The 22,726-nt window shown below is 41.6% G+C and overlaps 3 protein-coding genes across 6 annotated transcripts in view; 2 read left to right on the top strand and 1 right to left on the bottom strand.

Annotated features, from left to right (window-relative positions):
* Window positions 1-12,538, top strand: part of MIGA1 (mitoguardin 1) — a 97,494-nt gene extending 84,956 nt beyond the window's left edge. For all 4 annotated transcript variants that reach the window (XM_032155533.2, XM_032155532.2, XM_058439646.1 and 1 more), the window contains 3 exons: window positions 1,312-1,365; window positions 5,981-6,097; window positions 7,826-12,538. In XM_032155533.2, the coding sequence (XP_032011424.1) occupies window positions 1,312-1,365; window positions 5,981-6,097; window positions 7,826-8,044 (390 nt within the window). In that variant the 3' untranslated portion in view covers window positions 8,045-12,538. The remainder of the gene's footprint in view (window positions 1-1,311; window positions 1,366-5,980; window positions 6,098-7,825) is intronic.
* Window positions 12,539-21,658: 9,120 nt separating this feature from the next.
* LOC116469859 (putative uncharacterized protein NEXN-AS1) lies at window positions 21,659-22,688 on the bottom strand. The gene is given in 3 exon segments (XM_032155526.1): window positions 21,659-22,098; window positions 22,100-22,441; window positions 22,644-22,688. Coding segments are annotated over 3 exon segments (732 nt in total). The 3' UTR covers window positions 21,659-21,753.
* NEXN (nexilin F-actin binding protein) overlaps window positions 21,822-22,726 on the top strand; it is a 54,829-nt gene continuing 53,924 nt past the window's right edge. The window contains exon 1 of the mRNA XM_032155521.2: window positions 21,822-21,931. The gene's annotated coding sequence lies outside the window, so the exon portion shown is untranslated. The remainder of the gene's footprint in view (window positions 21,932-22,726) is intronic.

Below are 22,726 nucleotides of genomic sequence, written 5' to 3'. Positions count from 1 at the left end.
TTAAGTATGTTTTAATAATAAAAGGTACATGTTCTCCATTTCTGTATAACTGATTTGGTAAAGTGACCTTGATCAAAGCTGGGTCATGCCAGAGTAGGGTCAGATTTTTCTTTTTTTTTTCCTTCCTGGAATCACCTCCAAGGGTCAGATTTCTTCAGGATCCACTGGGTGCTTTTGTCCTGTCATGGTTGTATTTCCTAGTTCTTTATTTGGATCAAACTGTTAGCTCTATTCACAAATATTCCAATAGTACTATTCTTGAAAAAAAAATTACTTTAGGCCAGGTGCAGTGGCTTACGCCTGTAATCCCAGCACTTTAGAAGGCCAAAGCAGGCGGATTACTTGAGCTCAAGAGTTTGAGACCAGCCTGGGCAACATAGTGACACCTCGTCTCTATAAAAAAAAATACTAAAATTTGCCAGGTGCAGCAGGGCATGCCTGTGGTTTCAGTTACTCAGGAGGCTGAGGTGGGAGGTTCACTTGAGCCTTGGAGGCGGAGGTTGCAGTGAACCGAGACCACTCCTTTGCACTTCAGCCTAGGCAATGGGAGTGAAACCCTGTCTCAAAAAAAAAGAAGAAGAAAAATTACTTTATTATTATACATAGAATATTTATTTGTGTATGTGAATTCTATATACACATATTTTCACTTTTTTCCCTTAAGGAACAGAACTTTAAAACTCTGAAAATTGAATCTCCTTTGTTGCAGAGCACAGTCTTTTTCCTTTAGTGGCTTTGTGTTTAATTTTTTAAATATTATTTCACGTTTTTTTTTTGCCCTTACAACATACAGCTTTGCTCATGATTTAAAAATTTATAAAAATGAAATACCTTTTCATTAATATTTTCAAACAATGTGAAGACCCTGACTAGTTTTGTTTTTTGTTTGTTTGTTTGTTTGTTTTGAGACAAAGTCTCGCTCTGTTGCCAGGCTGGAGTGCAGTGGCGCGATCTCTGCTTACTGTAACCTCCACCTCCTGGGTTCAAGCAATTCTCCTGCCTCAGCCTCCCGAGTGTCTGGGTCTACAGGCGTGTGCCACCATGCCCAGCTAATTTTGTTTTGCATTTTTAGTAGAGATGGGGTTTCACTATCTTGGCCAGGATGGCCTCCATCTCTTGACCTCGTGATCCACCCACCTCAGCCTCCCAAAGTGCTGGGATTACAGATGTGAGCCACTGTGCCCGGCCGACTAGTTCTTATTAGTGATGAATATATTGAACGTTTTAGACCCATAAACTTTGAATTTCTAATAAAAATGGAAATGTTTATATAGCTGTATATAAATCTTTCTTTTCTCTGCATGTATTTAGGCTGTGGCTTCAAGTTGTTGGTCGGTGCTGAAACAGAAAAGACAACAGATGAAGGTAAAATTCATTATGCCCTGAATTCCTTTGTTAAATCATTTAAGGATTCTGTCAAAGAAGCTTCTGAGTCACTTCTCCAGTGGGAATTGGCAGCTGTAGGAGGGGTAGGAGAGACTGTCCCTCAGGCTAGATGAGTGACTTACTGGTAGTGGGTTGGCTTCTTTTTTGAAGGCCTTCTTTCTCATCCTTAGTATTGAGGCATGCATGGTCTTTCAGCTAACTGGGAGAGGGGTTTCCAGTTGGAAACAACTCTGATGAGTTTTAGGTTTTTGTTTTTTCTCTTAATGATATTAATTTTTTTTTTGAGACAGTCTGTCTCTGTTGTCCAGGCTAGAGTGCAGTGGCGCGATCCTGGCTCACTGCAACCTTCGCTTCCGGGGTTCAAGCAATTCTCCTCCCTCAGCTTCCCGAGTAACTAGACTATAGGTGCCCGCCACCACACCCGGCTAATTTTTGTATTTTTAGTAGAGACGGGGTTTCACCATGTTGGCCAGGCTAGTCTCAAACTCCTGACCTAAGGTGATCCGCCCGCCTCGGCCTCCCAAAGTGCTGGGATTACAGGCGTGAGCCACTGTACCTGGCCAGTATTTTTTTACAGTTCTTTAATATAGTGGATTCCACTTCATTTAATCCAATTAAGAAATAAAGATTTGATTCTAATAGCTGCTTTATTCAATTTGGAGCCCCTACAAATAAAAAGTCTCAGAGTTTATATCCTGCCTCCACGCCTCACACCCTGTAACCCGTCTTACCTGCTAAGCATTGTTTTTCTCATACACTCCTAGTAGTAAAGGGCAAGGACTCTCGAGTGAGACTACTGGGTTCAAATGCCACATACTAGCTATGTGACCTTAGGCAAGTTGCTTACCTTCTCTATGCCTCAGTTTCCTTATCTCTAAAAATAGAATAGTAATAGTATCTACCTCATAGTGTTTTGTTTTGTTTTAGAGATAGGGTCTTGCTCTGTCATTCAGGCTGGAGTGCCGTGGCATGATCATAGCTCACTGCAGCCTCTATAACTCCTGGGCTAAAGCAATCTTCCTGCCTCATCCCCCCTGACTTGCTAGGACTACAGGGGCACACCACCATGCCTGGCTGATTTTTTATTTTTTTGTACAGTTGAGGTCTTGCTGTGTTGCCCAGGCTGGCCTCAAACTCCTGGCCTCAAGTGATCTTCCAGTCTCGGCTTCCGAAAGTGTTGGGATTACAGGCGTGAGCCACTGTGCCTAGCCCTCATAGGGTTTCTGGAAGATTCAATGTGAAGTGCTTAGAACAGTGCTTGGCATAGTGCATTAAGCAAGTACTGACTATTACAACATTATTATTTGCCCAAGGACCTGTAGTATTTTATCATATCCATATTTTCCAATCTTATAACTTTGAGACAGTATTGCCTGTTGCAGTGATTTTAAAGTATAGTTCTCACAACATCTTTAGAATGTGCTGGTAGTGCCGGGCCCGGTGGCTCACGCTTGTAATCCCAGCACTTTGGGAGGCCGAGGCGGGCGGATCACAAGGTCAGGAGATTGAGACCACGGTGAAACCCCGTCTCTACTAAAAAATACAAAAAATTAGCTGGGCGTGGTGGCGGGCGCCTGTAGTCCCAGCTACTCGGAGAGGCTGAGGCAGGAGAATGGCGTGAACCTGGGAGGCGGAGCTTGCAGTGAGCAGAGATTGCGCCACTGCACTCCAGCCTGGGCGACAGAGCAAGACTCCGTCTCAAAAAAAAAAAAAAAAAAAAAGAATGTGCTGGTAGAAATAATTCTGGAGCCCCTGTGTTTGAATAATTCTTATTTAAAATGATTCCAGAGACCCATATTTTAAGCAGGTTTCCTTAATGATGATGATGAACTCTAACGTTAGGACTAGGAACAGACTTGTATACGTGGGTTGGATTCTCACACTAGCTAGCATGATTACAGGAAGTTACTGACCATCAGCTGCCCCTCAGTTTTCCCATTTGCAAAATGGTGTTAATGCCTACTTAATAGGACCATGGTAAGGATGAAAGTGATGATATCAGCAAGCTTAATTTAAACATTAAACATTTAAAGAGGTTAGTAAGTGGTAGTTATAATAATAATGATATATTATTACATGTCTAACTTTATTTTTCTACTTCTTAGAATAAATATTGTACTTTTTTTTCTTTTTGAAACGGAGTCTCACTCTCGCCCAGGCTGGAGTGCAATGGCACGATCTCAGCTCACTACAACCTCTGCCTCCCAGGTTCATGTGATTCTTCTGCCTCAGCCTTTCAAGTAGCTGGGATTACAGGCGGTCGCCACCATGCCTGGCTAATTTGTGTATTTTTGGCAGAGATGGGGTTTCATCATGTTGGCCAGGCTAGTCTCAAACTCCCACCTTCAAGTCATCCACCTGCCTTGGCCTCCCAAAGTGCTGGGATTTCAGGCCTGAGCCACTGCGCCCAACCTATAACTTTCTATATTCATAGATACCTATATGTCTCACCTCTTGGGAACTATTTCCTATACCTGAAATGCCAAATTCCCTCTGTACTTAAATAAATCTTACCCATCATTGAGCTCAGCTCACATTATTCCTTGCTGAAGTTTATCTAGTCTGCTTCGGCCCACACTAAGTTCCCACTTCTCTGAACTCATAATACACTTCAAGTCTGTGGTATTTCGAACTTTACTATATGTAGAACATACTTCTTGGCCCTCACTAACTAGCTGTGTGTGAATTACGGCAGTTTATTTAACCCCTCTCCAATATCACTTTTCACATGTTTAGAATGATGTTAACATGACATACTTTTGAAGGAATGTTTTAGTAAATTAAATAGAAACTAGCACATTTTCTAGAATATAATGGGTACTCGTTAAATGGTAACTGCTGCTATCTTGTATTTTAAAAATGAGGTTTAGGCCCGGCACAGTGGCTCTTGCATGTAATCCTAGCACTTTGGGAGGCCAAAGAGGGTGGATCACCTGAGGTCAGGAGTTCGAGACCAGCCTGGCCAACATGGCGAAACACTGTCTCTAGTAAAAATTCAAAAATTATCTGGACATGGTGGTACACGCTTGTAATCCCAGCTACTCAGGAGGCTGAGGCAGCAGAATTGCTTGAACCTGGGAGGCAGAGGTTGCAGTGAGCCAAGATGGTGCCACTGTACTCCAGCCTGGGCGACAGAGTGAGACTCCGTCTCACAAAACAAAAAAAAAGAAAAGAAAATGAGGTTTAGAAGATTGTCTTAGAGACTGTAAAATAGAAAATAACCCCCCTCCCTCTACCAGGAGACAGAATCTTGTGTAGTCAGTGCTGTATAACAAATCCCACAGTGTGTTATTTAACAAGGGAAATTCAAAAAGTTATTATAAACTTAGAGTTTCCTAAAACACAGCTATATGAACTGATACTTCACAGGAAGAGGCAATTACACAATTAAATGCTTAAATAATATAGGGTTCCTTAATTAAAAGTTAGGATTCTAGTAAGAGTAATTTAGCTTAATCATTTTACTAGTTGTGTTTTTTTTTTGTTTTAGACAGATCGGATTTCACTCTATCCCCAGGCTGGATCATGGCCTAGCTGCTCGCCTCGGCCTCCCAAAGTGTGGTTCCGGGTCAGCCATTACTAGAGTCTTACTTTGTCACCCAGGCTGGAGTACAGTGGCATTATCTTGGCTCACTGCACCCTCCAACTCTTGGGTTCAAATGATCCTCCCACCTCAGCCTCCTAAGTAGCTGGGACTATAGGTACACACCACCACGCCTGGCTAACTTTTGTATTTTTTGTAGAGACAAGGTTTCACCATGTTGCCCAGGCTGGTCTCAAACTCCTAGGGTCAAGTGATCCACCTGCCTTGGCCTCCCAAAAGTGTTGGGATTATAGATAGGCATGAGCCACCATGCCTGGCCGGATTGCTTTTTTATGAAGCATATTTATGAGGTAAAAACAACTTTTCAGGGCGGGGTGTGGCAGCTCACGCCTGTAATCCCAGCACTTTGGGAGGCAAAGTAGGGAGGATTGCTTGAGCCCAGGAGTTCAAGACCAGCCTGAGCAACATAGTGAGACCTGTTTCTACTAAAAATAGAAAAAATTAGGCAGGAGGGGTGGCGTGCACATGTGGTTCCAGCTACCTGGAATTTTGAGGTGGGAGGATCACTCAAGCTTGGGAAGTTGAGGCTGCAGTGAGCCATGACTGCACCAGTGCACTTCACCCTGGCCTACAGAGTGAGACCCTGTCTCAAAAAAACAAACAACAAATATAGAAATGTGTCTCAGCACGTATGAAACTATTGGCTAGGATATGAAATCTACATAAAACATTCTATGACTCTAAAGGTTACTTGTAACCTTATTAACTTTAATAGCATGGCTCATGACTGACTCTTGGTTTGCCCTCAAAAAGAGCTAGTCATGAGCCCTGCACTGTAGTGCGTGCCTATAGTCCCCACTGCTCAGGAAGCTGAAGCCGGGGGATTGCTTGAGGCCAGGAGTTTGAGGTGTTGCTAGACTCTGGTTCTAAAAAACAAATTTTCTTAAACTCCCACTGGTCATATAATGAATAGCAACTTCCGTTTCTGTACTAGAGAAAGCAAATAACAAGAAGGTAGAAATAACTTGATTCTCCTTTACTTCCCAACAGATCCCAGATGGATTTTTTGCCCATTTTTATGCCATTTGTGAACACATCAGTCCTGTCCTAGCCTGGGGCTTTTTGGGTCCTAGAAATTCTCTCTATGATTTATGTTGCTTTTTTAAGGTATGTTCAGTCATTGAATCATTTCTCTTTTTTTTTCTAAATCAAAAAGGAGATACGGTTTTATTCTGTTTTGTTTTGCTTTTGTAGAAGAACAAATATTACTTAAGAGTAAAGTTATAAAAGTCACCTTAATTCAGCATTTAAATGCCAGTGTTAAATATTTTTGGAATTTTATAATACCAGTATTATTATAATGGACCAGTATTTTATAGATTTGGTGCTTTATTCTGGAGTAGACTCAGCATATCCATTCACCTTATCAATTCCCTAATGCAAGGGATACATGGTCTTGCATGGTGTTGCCATGTGACAGTCAAATCAATGTAGATAGTTGGTTCTTCAGACCTGGGCACTTTTGAAACTTACAGACAATATCTACCTTTATTGCACATGTGGTAATATAGAATAAGTTGTGGTTAAAGGTGAGATGAATGATAAAATCCAAGTTGTGAGAAATAAAATGGGGGTTTAACATTATCTCCCAATGTCAGCAGTTTTAGTTCGCCAAAATACAAGTTATAGCTCCTTATAGAATTTTCTGGCTGGCAAAGTGACAAGGAAAGTCTCTCTATGTAATAGTCTTGAGTTTAGGCTGCATTTCAAGGAGCAAATAAAAGTAAACATAATTGAGTATGAATTTGAAAGTGTAGATGTTTTACTATACCATTCATTTTTTAAAATTATGTTTATGTGCTGCCAAGGTAATATTTTTATAAATGGTTTAGAAAATGTTTATTTTACTGTCATTCAGAACATGTTGATTTTTGTAGTTTACTTGACCACCCAAATGTAAGTTATGTGTTTTAGGGGTTGGGAATTAAGTCTGTCATCAGTGAGCATTCTGACTTGGGGCAAATCATTCTTTGATGTTCCGTTTCTTTATCTATAAAACGAGGGAGCCTAACAGGTTGATTGCTAATGACCCTTTCAGATATAAAATCCAGTGAATCAATGAAGTGTGTCTTCTTAGTACTTCTTCATAACGTTTGGAAGATATGTTATTAAGAAAGAAGATAGAAATTAAATATTCCTGTTTTTCGCTCTCTTAAATTACTTTTTTTCTATTATGGTGACATAACAGCTGAGACTTAATACTTATTAGTATACAGTTTGCTTACAGTGAGTTTCAGTGTACATAATAACTTACTGAAATGAAATATACTTCAAGATCTACCACTGATTTGAGACCTGAAATGTTCTTTATTTTTCATGTGCCTTAAGGGTTTTTCTTGTACAAAAAAAAAAAGCACATTTAAAATTATAATGTATTATTTTATTATTATTGATTTAAAACTATTACTGGGAATAGTTTATTCTCCTGTCTTAGAGTAGAGGCAATGCTCAAAGGTCACATTGAAGGGAAAGGACTAATAACCCCTTACATTTAAACAGTGCTTTAGAGTTTACAGGCACTTCTTATAGATTATCTTTTTTTAAATGTTTCCCCACCTTTTCATGGTATCACATAGGTTATCTTTTTTGATCGTCATGTCATCCCTGAGTAGTAAGTAGGATGGGTGGTATTAGCCCTATTTCACCAAAAAGGAAAATGAGCCCCAAAAAAGGAAAGAAATCACTTGTGCAAGGTCCCTTTTCTAATGAGATATGAAACGAGCACTGGAAGTCAGGTCTTCTGATTCCTGATTCAGTGCTCATTATAATATTAGAAGCTTTTTCAATGTAACATAATTTTGGTCTAATAAATGCCAATTTATGTTCATTTTCCAGAATCAAGTTCTTTTATTTCTCAAAGACATTTTTGACTTTGAGAAGGTGCGCTATTCAAGTACAGAGACTTTAGCTGAAGACCTCATGCAGTTACTCATTCGCCGCACTGAGCTTTTAATGGCCTATCTTGAAGCAGATGCCCTGAGGCATACGAGTAGTTGTCTAAGTAGTCATGGTCATGTTATGTCCACTGGGCTACTGGAAGCCAAAGTACAATAAGTACCATAAGAATCATACAATTTGAGTGTGCTATGAAATATTTTAAGGTAACTATTGATTTTGTAACATATATTACAAAATTAACAGAATTGGTGCATGTGGATTCAGGGAGGAAAAAAAACTACTAAAAAATGAGCAACTGTACTGTATTTATACAGAAGTTCTGTCATTGAATTCCTGTGTAGTGTAGTCATAGTGGCTTTTTGCATTCATTAGGTAATAATCGAAGTCGTGAAATGTATGTTTTACAGAAATATTGCTTGAATTGAAGCCAATATTTGTGAGTTAATTGGTTTGTCTTCTTGAAGCTGTCATTCTCAAAAGCTCTGTTTTTATGCCTTGTACCTTTAAAATGTACACTTTAGCCAAGGTCTTTGTGGCCCACACATGCAAGAATATATGACTCCTAATGTCAGTATATTTAACTTTGCCTAGAAACATATTTTTAATTATAAAGTTATTCATTTGTTTAATCAAGTTTAGGCAGTAATGATGTTTAATATGTACTGCATATATTATTGCTTGTGCATTTGCTTATGTATTTGAATCAAAGAAATTGTAATCACTGAATATTGTTATAGAACATTTAAATGGGCCACTTGTAGTGGCTCATGCCTGTAATACTTTGGGAGGCTGAAGCAGGAGGACAGTTTGAGGCCAGGAGGTTGAGACTAGCCTGGACAACATAAGGAGATGCCTGTCTCTACAAAAACATAAAAATAAATGAGCTGGTATCAAGCAGAGTTCAATGGAAATATTAAAAATTTTTTAAAAAATGAAAATAGGCTGGGTGTGGTGGTTCATGCCTGTAATCTTAGCACTTTGGGAGGCCAAGGTGGGCGGATCACCTGAGGTCAGGTGTTTGAGACCAGCCTCACCAATATGGTGAAACCCCGTCTCTACTAAAAATACAAAAATTAGCCAGGCGTGGTGGCGGACGCCTGTAGTCCCAGCTACTCGGGAGGCTGAGACAGGAGTATTGCTTGAACCCAGGAAGTGGAGGTTGCAGTGAGCCAAGATCACACCACTGCACTCCAGCCTGGGCAACAAAGTGAGACTCCATCTCAAAAAATAAATTAATTAAATTAAATTAATTAGTTGGGTGTGGTGGCATGTGTCTGTGGTCCCAGCTACTTGGGAGGCTGAGGTGGGAGGATCACTTGAGTCTAGAAGGTCAAGGCTGTCATGAGCCGTGATTGCATCACTGCACTCCAGCCTGGGCGACAGAGCAAGACCCTATCTCAGAAGTGAATAAATAAAACAAATAAAGCATTTAAATGAATTAACATTGAGAAATTTACAATTTACAAATTTATATTAACTGTAGTTGCCAAAATATGTTACTGTTGGTCCTGTAAGTTACAGAGAGACTGAAGAACTTTCTTTTTATACATCAGAGCATTTTCCCCTGGAATGAGTATTGATTAAAAAGATAACATTTATTAATTAATAAAGGCAATTTAAAATTTAGTGTTATTTGAAGACTGTCAGCATCTGAAGGTATGAAACTTGGTGCAGTAAAATAATTTCTCCTTTCTCCTACAAAACTTCCTTTTAGTTATTCCCACAGAAAACTCAGCCCAGTGGGAATTTGTCATATTATCCCCATGTTTTAAAAATATTCATATTTTGAATCTTATTAACATTTTAAAGAAGGGTTTTTTCCTCCCTTCGATGTAAAACAAAAATATTTTTAATGATGTGGAAGTATATATTTCGTGTTCATTATGATAAATCTACAAACAAATGAATTGTTTTTATGGGTGGAGTTCTTCTATAAGAGTATATTAAATGCCTTCAGAGTTGTATTAATTTTGTTTCTAAATAATATACCACTTATTTGGAGTGGCTAACTCAGTATGTAAGTAGATTAGATTTGTTGATTTTGCCCCTAAAACGGGCTTTATTCATTTTAGGAGTGAGTTGCACAAAAGGACCTAAAATGCATTGTTTTTTTCCTTCTTTTAAGAGATGGGGTCTCGCTCTATTGCCCAGGCTGGAGTACAGTGTGCTATCATACATAGCTCACTGCAGTCTCCAACTCCTCATACCAGAGGCATGTGTCACCACGTCTTATTCCTAAAATGCATTTTTAAAAAGCAAATGTTTAGATAAAAGTGCCTAGTTTCTGATTAATGAATAGAAGATGAAAAAAGTGGGGGGGGGGAAGCATAATCTTTTGAGATTTGTAATTTTCTGTATGTGCCACGTTTATGTAAATTAACTACAAAATATGGAATTCAGGATCATGCTGTTTTGCATGTACTTTATAGGTTATATAGCATGAAACATACAGATTATCACTGTTCTTTAGTATATAGCTCCTTGCCTTTTCTTACATAGATGCTTAATTTAACAATTACCTATTTATAATTCTTATTATTGATGAGAATATTATTAGAAGTACCAAAACTAAAAATTCCATTATGTACTGTTTACTTTTTATTTAATATTACATGTTTTTACCTTGTGGTATCTTTGGTCTTGAATGATACACACACATATGTGTGCGTGCACATGCATTTCATTACTGTGTAGACAAGACAGTTATTGCTTATATTAATTTACCCGTTTGAGGGCAGAGTGTTTTAAGCTGTGGTTTTATAAGCAAAGCTGTAAGTAAATGTAATTTATTTTAGAAAGATATTATTTGAAATCAATTTTGAAGAATTGCACTATTTGATAATGCTGCTACTACATGAGATAACTCTGGGGAATTAATTTTATGAGATAAGATGAATGGCTTTCTAGAAGGTGTTGCTTTTTGTCTTGTTTTTCTTTTTCGTTTTTACATTTCATCTTAGAAAAAGTTGCTTATATTCAGCAGGTTGGTTTCTCAAATTCAGTGTTTGAGTTTGTTTCTGGTCAGTTCAGTAGCTGCTACTTTAGCAAGATGTGGCCTTTCACAAAAGAGGTAAGAGTGACCAAATAGAATTTTAGGACAATAAGTATTGGAAAAACCTCTGTATTGTAAGAGAAGAAACTTGAACTTTTTAAAGGAAATGTCCTCTTGAAAAGAACATTTCTGACTGCATGCAGAAGGGTACTTAAGACATATATAACAGGCCAGGAGCAGTGGCTCACGCCTGTAATCCCAGCACTTTGGGAGGCCCAGGTGGGCAGATAACCTGAGGTCAGGAGTTTGAGACCAGCCTGACCAACATGGTGAAACCCCGTCTCTACTAAAAATACAAAATTAGCCGGGCATGGTGGCGCATGCCTGTAATCCCAGCTACTCGAGAGGCTGAGGCAGGAGAATCGCTTGAACCCGGGAGGCGGAGGTTGCAGTGAGCCGAGATCGTGCCATTACACTCCAGCCTGGGCAACAAGAGTGAAACTCTGTCTCAAAAAAAAAAAAAAAAAAAAGATATATATAACGGTTTCCATTTGCCTTAAAATTGGGTTAAATAGCAAAGCAATGTTTTTAAAAATGATTAGTTTAGAGCCTTTTAGGGTAAACCCTGTTTAAACACTTAATCATGGAATTGCCCTTGCCACCATGAGCTCTACCATCCACTTCCATATGTAAATTATAAGAGGGACTTCAATTAAGTCAGTCCTGAGAAAATATCCTTTTTTCTAGAAGAAAGAAGATAAATTTTGAGGCAATTTACATTTGGTATTTCTTTTAATTTCATTTTTTGTATTTTGATTTCTCTACATTTTTGTTCAACTAAAGGAGTACTTATTTCTTCTTGAAGGTTAACATTGTGTTTATTAAGTATCAAAATGGAATTATCTTTTAAAAAAGAAGACAAGTTTTCCATACTGTCACAGTAAGCTCCAAAGAACTTTCTGTCTTTCTCATAAAGTAGTATTCTTTATTTGCATCCATTTACTATGATTCTGTTAATTTGTTGAATTAAATGCCTTTATAAAAATATTTACAAATGTTTTCTTGCCTTAAAATGTAACATTTTCTACTTAAATATAATTTCCAAGAGTGATTATTTGTATTACAAAGGAATTCTTCATAATTCCTGTAAGCCTAGGAAATAGGAATGCCAAAGTAACATTTAATTGTACTTCTCTATAACTTTTCATAATCAGAAATTTTAAATTATGTTTATATAACCCATTTACTTTTATTTTAATGTGAATATATATTCAGAAATTATTTGATGTAAATTTCAAAATGATTATAGGAATTAAGCTGAATTCTAATTTTTTTTACTTAGATTAAGAAATATGTATGTGAAATTTAAGAATTTATATAATCTGTGATTAGTGGAAATAAGAACATCCCTACTTTGTTCCTAATGAGTATATTATGTTATTTTCTTGTTTAGTTTGAGAACAACCATGTATTAGCTTTACTTAGCTGATATCAGTAAATGTTTCTGTTTCCTAAATGTAAGGACTGTACTCATTAATTTGTGTAAAAGTAAGACACTACAGTAGCAGAAAAAATTGCACTGGCTCTTTAGCCAAAATAAGCACTGTAACATGGATGTATTACTATTACTGCCAAATAAAAAACTGATGGTATGTCTTGCTGATGTATTGAATATTTTAAACAATGTTAATATATAATTATGAAGTCACACTTGTCTCATCAGATCCTGTATGAGAATATTAAGTCTCCATAAGACCCATATGTATGGCATAGAGAACAGGACAACTGCAGAAGCATTATAATCAAATATAAAACTTTATCATTAAAATAAAAAATAAAAGGCCGGGTGCGGTGGCTCATGCCTGTAATCCCAGCACTTTAGGAGGCCGAGGCGGGTGGATCATCTGAGGTCAGGAGTTCGAGACCAGCCTGGCCAACATGGTGAAACCCCATCTCTACTAAAAATACAAAAATTATCTGGGCATGGTGGTGGGCACCTGTAATCCCAGCTACTCGGGAGGCTGAGGCAGGAGAATCGCTTAAACCTGGGAGGCAGAGGTTGCAGTGAGCCAGGATCGCACCATTGCACTCCATCCTGGGCAACAAGAGCGAAACTGTCTCAAAAAAATAAATAAAATAAAAAATAAAAACAAAGATTAAAAAAATTATTGTTTCTCCATGTACTGATGTGGGGAAAAAGACAGTTTTGTGATGAATAAAGTGAAAATACTTGTGTTTTAATTAAAGTGTTTGGATGATAATGCCATCAAGCATAATATAAACTTATCATATTGATGTATATGCATCATTACTATTCATATATGACCTGAACCTCCCTTCTTATCAATTCTTCAAAAGGCTTCAGATATATGGCCGGGTGCAGTGGCTCATGCCTGTAATCCCAGCACTTTGGGAGGCCGAGCAAAGCAGATCACTTGAAGTCAGGAGTTTGAGTCCAGCCTGGCCAACATGGCGAAACCCTGTCCCTATTAAAAATACAAAAATTAGCCAGGCGTGGTGGCGCACACCTGTAATCCCAGGTTCTTGGAAGGCTGAGGCAGGAGAATTGCTTGAACCCAGGAGGTGGAGGTTGTAGTGAGCTGAGATCACGCCACTGCACTCCAGCCTGGGCAACAGAGCGAGACTCAGTCTCAAAACCAAAAAACAAAAGGGTTCAGATATATTTAGTCAAGGAGAGGGATGCCACCTGGATACCACCATAGTCACCAGATGGAAGTCACCTGGATATGAAAACAGATTCTTAGTTTGAGACTTTCAACAAATAGGTTTATTTTAGAATAATTATATATGCTATAGATAAATGTATATAGTTATATTTTTAGAATTATAAAACATATAAAGTAAACATATTGATAAGAAAACCATATAAACATGAGTAGAATCTTTCCTGAGCTAGGATACAGGGTTGGAGTGCAATGGGAAACTAGAGCAGCATCTCATTCTCATTTTCTGTTTTGTGATTATCTGCCATACTCTGTTGTCTCATGCATCTTCTTTGATCCCACTATCTGAACTTAATGTTTTGCACTTTAAACATCTCTCTCTGAATTCTTACGTATATTTAAAATGCTTCTCTGCAAACATCTTAGTGCCCTATTGTTAGACTTTATAGGGCTTTGCTGGAAATCTTTATAAATCACTTTGTTAATCTTTCTAAACTAACTGTTCTTATGCTGCTTTTGACTTCTGGTTTTTTCTGCAGTGTTTCTTCCTATACCCTGTATTCTCTGATACTTTATCCTGCCACTTCTCCCCCCTTGATCTCTTTCTCTTCTTATGCTACTGACATCTTTGATCAGGCTACACAAACTCTTCTGTCTGCTAAGGTTCTTTCTTTGGCTTTTTCTATATCTGAACAATGAAAACTCTACAGTAACCATCATCTGGGCAGGGAAGGACTGTATTCTACTACAGAGAAGAAAAACAGCCTTCCTTCTATGACACTTTTTATTCTTTACTTAAAAGCCACAGCAAAGCAACTGGTACATCAAATATGTCTTTTATGTGTGTCACAGAAGCCTTTCACAAAGTACATTTATATTTAGGAAATTACAGAACTTTTATAATTTGCTATGTTTGAAATGATACCATAATACTTGAATATAGAGAAGCACTTTGAATTAGAATGCACTTGAAATATATGACTTCCTGAACTTTGCTAATTCTTATTTAATAATAACTGTGTGAGAATGGTCCCAGGGGCCAGGTGCAGTGGCTCACAGCGTGTAATCCCAGCACTTTGGGAGGCCGAGGCGGGTGGATTGCCTGAGCTTAGGAGTTCACGACCAGCCTGGGCAACATGGTGAAACCCCATCTCCACTAAAATACAAAAAATGAGCCGGGTGTGGCAGCACGTGCCTGTAGTCTCAGCTGCTTGGGAGGTTGAGGCAGGAGAATTGCTTGAACCTGGGAGGCAGAGGTTGCAGTGAGCTGAGATCACGCCATTGCACTCCAGCCTGGGCAACAGAGCGAGAATCTGTCTTTAAAAAAAAAAGAAAAAGAAAAAAAGAGAATGGCCCCAGGAATTTTACAAAGGACCAATAAAATAATGTAGAAGATGAAGATGGATAATAAATGTTAAAGTAATTATATTCACAATCTGTTACAATACAACAAATTATCCCAAAATTTTAGCAGCTCGAAACAACAAACATGATCTTACACAGTTTCTGAGGGCTGGGAATTCAGGAATGGCTTAGTCTGGTGGTTCTCTCCTGAAGTTGCAGTCATCTGAAGGCCTGATTGGGGCTGGAAGACTCACTTCTAAGGTTTTCTCATTCACATGTCTGTTGTCAGGAGGCCTCAGTCCCTTGCCATTGGCGAGAGACCTTAGTTCCTACTAACTAGACCTCGCAGCTGCCTGAGTGTCTAAGACATGACAGCTTCCCAGGCATGGTGGCTTATGCCTGTAATCCCAGCGCTTTGGGAGGCTGAGGCAGGAGGAATGTTTGAGCCCGGAAGTGTGAAACCAGCCTGGGCCACATAATGAGACCCTGTCTCTACAGAAAAAAAAAAAAAAAAAAAAAAAAAAAGACATGGTAGCTGGCTTCCTCCCAGATAAATAATCCAAGAAATAGCAAGGTAAAAGACAATGTCTTTTATAACCTAGATGTGGAAGTGTTGTCACTTCTGCCATTGGTAACACAGACCAATGCTGACACAATGTGGGAGGGGATTACACGGGATGTGAGTACGAAGAGGTGGAACATTTGGGGTTGTTTTGGTGGCAGGGAATCATAATAAATTATACATAATGATGTAGACAAATTACTTTTTTTTTTTTTGAGACAAGGTTTTTCTCTCTCTCTTACCCAGGCTGGAGTGCAGTGGTTCTCACTGCAACTTCTAACTCCTGGGCTCAAGTGATTCTCCTGCCTCAGCCTCCTGAGTAGCTGGGGCTACAGCCACATGCCACCACACCTGGCTTATTTTTATTGTTTAGTAGAGAGGAGGTCTTGGTATGTTTCCCAGGCTGATCTTGAACTCCTGTCCTCAAGTGATCCTCCCACCTCAGCCTCCCAAAGTTCTGGGATTACAGGCTTGAGCTACCATGCCTGGTTGACATTTTAATGTTGAATGAATGTACATTCTTTGGCCAATCTTTTGATATAGTATCAAGGCCTTTAGTTGGGAGTATGGATTCACTTGATATTTCAAGATATCTTTGTTACATAAACTAAACCGCTAAATCAGTGGTCTCCAACCTTTTTGGCACCAGGGGCCAGTTTTGGGGAAGATAATTTTTCCATGGACGGTTCGGGGGTGGCTGTGGTGGATAGTTTTGGGATGAAACTGGTCCATCACAGATCATCAGGGATTAGATTCTCCTAAGGAGTGCACAACCTAGATCCCTTACATGCACAGTTCATGATAGGGTTTGCGCTCCTGTGAGAATCTAATGCCATTGTTGATCTGACAGGAGGCAGAGCTCAGGTGATAATGCTCACTCGCCAGCCCTCACCTCCTGCTGTGCAGCCTGGGGTTTGGGGACCCCTGCCCTAAATCATCATCTGGAATTTCGAGTTTTCCTTACTTTTAAAGGAGAGAAAACGTACATTAATAGCACCGACTGCAGAATCTCCCTAGATTTGTACAATTTTGTACCCAATCTTTTACATTTGTCTTCTCCACACCTAGCTTGGTGGTAATTTTTGTAAGCTATTTGCCTTTATGAAGTCTTTTCAAAGCATTCAACTCAGCTTTTATAAAAAACTATAACTTTATTTTTGCTTTTATAATTCCTTTTTTTTTTTGGCACGATCTGGGCTCACTGCAGCCTCCGCCTCCTGGGTTCAAGCGATTCTCCTGCCTCAGCCTCCCGAGTAGCTGGGATTACAGGCATGCACCACCATGCCCGGCTACTAATTTTTGTATTTTTAGTAGACGGGGTTTTGCCATCATGGCCAGGCTGGTCTCGAACTCCTGATCTCAGGTGATCTGCCTACCTTGGCCTCCCACAGTGCTGGGCTTACAGGTGTGAGCCAACATGCCTGACCTATAATTTCATTTTTTAAATGTTTACTTTGTATAATTTCAAAACCGTGCAACTGACATAGAACAAACCTAATCACTTGTGATAAGTATACAAGTAATGCTTATACAAATTGGCAAATCTTGGATTTTTAGTAATCTCAAATTTAGCATGTCAAAACTGAGTTCCTTACCACCCCTGCCTAAACCTCCTCTTCCCACAACCTTCCCTATCTGAGTAAATTACAACTCCATTCTTCCAGATCAAAGGCCCAAAATCTCCTTTCCTCACACCTCACATTCAGTTACCAAAATCCTACCAGTTCTACCTAAAAAGGCAACAAGGAAAAAAAAAATATGCCAGGCATTTCTCACTACCTTCACAATTATCACTTTGGCCCAAATCCCCATTCCTCATTCCGATTATTGTGGAAGCCTCCTAATTAATTGATCTCCCTGCTTCTTCTCTTGCCTCATTTAGTGTATGTGCAGCACATAAGCTATAGAGAGTAAACATGTCAGATCATGTCACTATGTTGTTCAAAACCTACCAGAGGCCACCCATGTTAGAATAAAAACCAAAATCTTTACAATGCTGTACAAAAAGAGGCTGGGCACAGTGGCTCATGCCTATAATCCCTACTCTCTGGGAGGCCGAAGTGGGAGGATACTTAAGCCCAGGAGTTTGAGGCCAACCCAGGCAACATAATAAGACCCCATTTCTACAAAAACTAAAAAATTAGCCAGGTGTGGTGTTGCATGCCTGTAGTCCCAGCTACTCAGAGAAGCTGAGGCAGGAGGATCGCTTGAGCCCAGAAGTTAGAGGCTGCGGTGAGCTGTGATTCCACCACTGCACTCCAGCCTGGGTCTCTTAAAAAAAAAGAGAAAAAAAAAAAAAAAAAAAAAGGCCAGGCGCGGTGGCTCACGCCTGTAATCCCAACACTTTAGGAGGCCGAGGTAGACGGATCACCTGAGGTCAGGAGTTTGAGACCAGCCTGGCCAATATGGTGAAACCCCGTCTCTACTAAAAATACAAAAATTAGCCGGGCATGGTGACAGGCGCCTGTAATCCCAGCTACTCAGGAGTCTGAGGGAAGAGAATTGCTTGAACCCAGGAGGTGGAGGTTGCAGTGAGCAGAGATTATGCTACTGCACTCCAGCCTGGGCGACACAGCGAGACTTCTTCTCAAACAAACAAAATCCTACCTAGTCTGTCTTCTGCTCCCCACTGCACTTCCTGTTACCTCACCCTTCACCTGCTCAGCTTCACTCACACAAGCCTCCTGGTTCTTCCTAGAACATGTCAGATAGAATCCTTCTCTGGGCCTTTGTGTCTATCCCTGGACCACTCTTCCTCCAAATATTTGCATCTCCAGATATTTACATAGCCTACTGCCTCGCTCTCCTCAAGGCTTTTACTCATATGAGGCTTTCCTTAGCCACTCTATCTAAAACTACAACATCTACTCAGCCTGCCTCCAGCATTCTCTACTTCCCTGCTCTGGTTTTATCCATATTGCCATGTTACATGTCACTAAATACTACATAGTTCATTTATTTGCTTATTGTCTGCTTTCTTTCACTAGAATGTATGTTCCATAATGGCAGGGATTTTTATCACTGCTGTATCCTTAGTATATAGAACTCAATATCTGTTGAATAAATGAATAATGAATTGGTGGGAAAATAAGCAGGCCTTGCATGCTGTGAGTAGCTATCAGTGTTCTACGGAGAGAATGGAGAGCTTTGTTTAATCTGGTGAATCTGTTGGGTGGATATAAAAAATAAAAAATTGGTAAGTTTCTATTTATTTATTTATTTATTTATTTATTTATTTATTTATTATTTTTTGAGACAGAGTCTCACTCTGTTGCCCAGGCTGGAGTCCAGTGGCATGATCTCGGCTCACTGCAACCTCCGCCTCCTGGGTTCATGCAATTCTCCTGCCTCAGCCTCCCGAGTAGCTGGGACTACAGGCGCATGCTACCACACTCAGCTAATTTTTATATTTTTAGTAGAGACAGGATTTCACCATGTTGGCGAGGCTGGTCTCGAACTCCTGACCTCAAGTGATCCGCCCGCTTCAGCCTCCCAAAGTGCTGGGATTACAGGCGTGAGACGCCATGCCCAGCCAACTCACTTCTTTAAATCACAGAAATAAATATGTAATTATAAATTGATATGTATAGGGGCAGGGCACAGTGGCTCACACCTGTAATCCCAGCACTTTTCGAGGCCGAGGTGGGTGGATCACTTGAGGACAGGAGTTCAAGACCAGCCTGGCCAACATGGTGAAACCCCATCTCTACTAAAAATAGAAAAATTAGGCCAGGCGCGGTGGCTCACACCTGTAATCTCAGCACTTTGGGCGGCCGAGGCGGGCGGATCACGAGGTCAAGAGATTGAGACCATCCTGGTTAACACAGTGAAACCCCGTCTCTACTAAAAAATACAAAAAAATTAGCAGGGCGAGGTGGCGGGCGCCTGTAGTCCCAGCTACTCGAGAGGCTGAGGCAGGAGAATGGCGTGAACCCCGAGGGGCGGAGCTTGCAGTGAGCCGAGATCGCGCCACTGCACTCCAGCCTGGGCGACAGCGAGACTCTGTCTCAAAAAAAAAAAAAAAAAGAAAAGAAAAAAGAAAAATTAGCCAGGTGTGGTGGCGCGCACCTGTAATCCCAGCTACTTTTGAGGCCGGAGAATCGATTGAACTGGGGAAGCGGAGGTTGCTGTGAGCCGAGATCGTGCCACTGCACTCCAGCCTGGGCGACGGAGCGAGACTACATCTCCAAATAAATAAATAAATAAATAAATAAATAAATAAATAAATAAGCAAGCAAATAAATAGGAATAGATATATATAGGGAAGAGAAAGGTGGGACGAAAGGTGAGGTGCAAGGCGGGGAGAAAGGTAGGGTGCAAGGAAGCCTTCTCCGAGGAAGCAGCATTTAAGAGATGTGAAGAATATGTTGAAGTTAGGTGAAGGGGAAAGTGGGAGAAAGGATTTCATGCAGGGAACAACTTATGCAAAGGCCCTGCAGCCAGACTGCCCATAGAAAGTTTCATGAACTGAAGAAGGCCAAGGTGATGGCATCAAAGAGAGCAAGGGCACAAGCAAGACTACCAAGACCACTTATCACTATCCGTAGTTTGGTACATTTAAATAATTTTAATTACCAATTTTGAACTTTTCTATAATCGAGGAATGAATAGCTTACCCTCCTTAAAAGAGTTTCCATCCTGAGTAAATAGTGTGGAGATGGGACTGGGGAACAGAGTTATATTTAAGAGTAGAAGGTCTTTTGTGTGTGTGAGTGTGAGAGAGAGAGAGGGAGTTTCACTCTTGTTGCTCAGGCTGGAGTGCAATGGCGCAATCTCAGCTCACAGCAACCTCAGCCTCCCGGGTTCAAGCGAAGTGGGTCCTTCAACCTCAGCCTCCCAGGTAGCTGGGATCACAGGCGCACACCACCAGGCCTGGCTAATTTTTTGTATTTTTAGTAGAGACAGAGTTTCACCATGTTGGCCAGGCTGGTCGCAAACTCCTGACCTCAGGTGATCCACCCTCCTTGGCCTTCCAAAGTGCTGGGATTACAGGCATGAGCCACTGCGCCCGGCCTTTTTTTTTTTTGGAGAGGGAGTCTCATTTTGTCACCTAGACTGGAGTGCAGTGGGACGATCTCTGCTCACTGCAACCTCCGCCTCCTGGCTTCAAGTGATTCTCCTGCCTCAGCCTCCTGAGTAACTCAGATTACAGGTGCGTGCCTCCACACTAGGCTAATTCTTTGTATTTTTAGTAAAGACGGTCTTTTGCCATGTTGGTCAGGCTGGTCTTGAATTCCTGACCTCAAGTGATCCACCCGCCTCGGCCTCCCAAAGTGCTGAGATTACAGGCATGAGCCACTGCGCCCAGCCCAGAAGGCCTTTTCAACATCCCTGAAATATAACCTGAGCACTGCTGCCTGCTTAGGGCCTGAAGTTGGAAGTGGTTACCTTTATTCTTTATCTGGATGTCATTTCGATTTTTTTTCAAGTGCAGTGAAGAATTAAAGATCTCGTCCACCAAAAATGCTCCCTCTGAGTGTGCGTTTCGGGTTTTAATATGGTATTGTCTGATGGGTTTGACAGGCTGGCGGTCCAAGTTGAAAAAGGTCTATGGGTGTCTAATAGTCAAAGATGCCTTTATGAAGCTTTAAGAAGACCAGATATGGTTTGCCTTCAATTAAGAAAAAGGTGGAATATAAAGATATTTGTACTTATATAAATATATTCCTTTTTTTCTTCCTCTCCTCCTCCTCTGTCTTCAACTTTCTTCTTCTTCTTTTTTTTTTTTTTTTTTTAACTCTCCTTTTAAAGACTGGAGCTAAGAAAAGGGGAGCAATAGACAGATGAAGTGTTCCGGGATTGCTGCCCCACGCTCTTTGTAATAAAGGAAAACTTGGCCAAAGGTCAATGCTTAGGGTAGTAGAAGATATGTAGTGGCTTGGCTTCTTGACTGGAAACTAGGACGGGTAGAGTAGCTGAGAGAAGTGGGCCCCGGAGCAAAACGGGTCGCGGGTAGGGGGAGCCAGCTCCAGCCGGGTAATGAAGCCCATTTCAGCCTCATTACTTTCACATGGCGGAGGCAGCCTTCTTTCCCCAGGATTGGCTGCAGGTGGAGGCAGACCCAAGGTTAGGGGGTCAGCTCGCGCACCTAGGGCCGGGAGACAGACAGGCGGAAAGTTGGCAGCCACGGTCCCCCTCCCGTGCTTTTCTCCTCGACTCTCCACCCCCCTCCGGGTGAGACGGCGGAGGTGGGGGGTTGGGGGAACTGGCCTTGTGTTTTGGAACAGCTGCAGCCGGCGCTGGGCCCGCCTGGAATGCGGGAACAGGCTGCGCACCAGGACTTTTATGGAAACTTGCTGCTGGAGACGGCGGCGGCGGCGGCAGCGGCAGCCAGAGGACTCCCAGCGGGTGGAGCAGAAGTGTTAGCGGCCAGAGCTCCCAGACCCCTACCCACAGCCAGGCGGGACGCACACAGTCCCTCCACGCGAAAAGGACCTTCGCCGGTCACCGGCTCCTGGAGGGTGAGAAGAGTTGGGGGAACGTGGGCTGGGGGGAGTGGAGACGGAGGTGTCGGGTTCCCTGGCGGGGGCGGGGGCGGGAGCGGCGGCTGCGGAGAGGTGCTCGGGGTCCGCGGCTTCTGGTGGTGCGCCGCTGCAGCACCGGAGGGCGCCGGGCGCCATACAGCTGTGGCTCCGCGCTGGCCCCGGCCGGGGCGAACCCTGCCTTGAAGCCGCGTCCTGCGGGCTCGGCGGGGTGCCTACCAGGGGCTGCCCCAGTGTCTGAAAGCGTCAGCCGGCCTCGGGCTTCTGGTTGCAATGTCTTTGCCCTGCTCCCCTGCGCCTTGTCGGCTGAGTTTCGGGTGCGTTCCCTACTGTAGGCGGGGAGCCCTCTGTGAGCGGAGTGGGTACCGGTCCCCCGGCTGAACCCTTGGGGTCCTTAGGGAAGTTCAGGGCCGTCCCCCACCACTTGCCCCAGCCGCGGTCTCCGTCTCTGCCAGCAGTGCCAGTTAAGAAATCCTTTCTGATCGGTCTCTGTGGAAGATGGGGAGAAATATGATTTAACAGCTTATTACTCCCCCCCACACACCCCCGCATATCCCCCCACTCCTGTCTCCAACCTGTTTTTTTGTTTTTTGTTTTTTCGTGATTCTGCCCGAGGTAGGATGCTGGGGGTTGAGCAACTAGGGCTGGAAGTTTACGAAGTCTACGTAGTTTGAGTGAAGAATGTAGTCACCTCTTGAGAACTCTCCTTGCCATGCTTTTGAAAACGCCAAACCATTCCAGCTGTTTGTAAACTGTGAAACGTTCTACAAATGC

This window comes from Hylobates moloch, unplaced genomic scaffold (genome assembly GCF_009828535.3).
Source record: "Hylobates moloch isolate HMO894 unplaced genomic scaffold, HMol_V3 SCAFFOLD_5, whole genome shotgun sequence".
In the NCBI taxonomy this organism is placed as follows: Eukaryota; Metazoa; Chordata; class Mammalia; order Primates; family Hylobatidae; genus Hylobates; species Hylobates moloch.
Note: the sequence above shows the minus strand (reverse complement) of the source record. Positions and strands in the feature narration are given on the sequence as shown.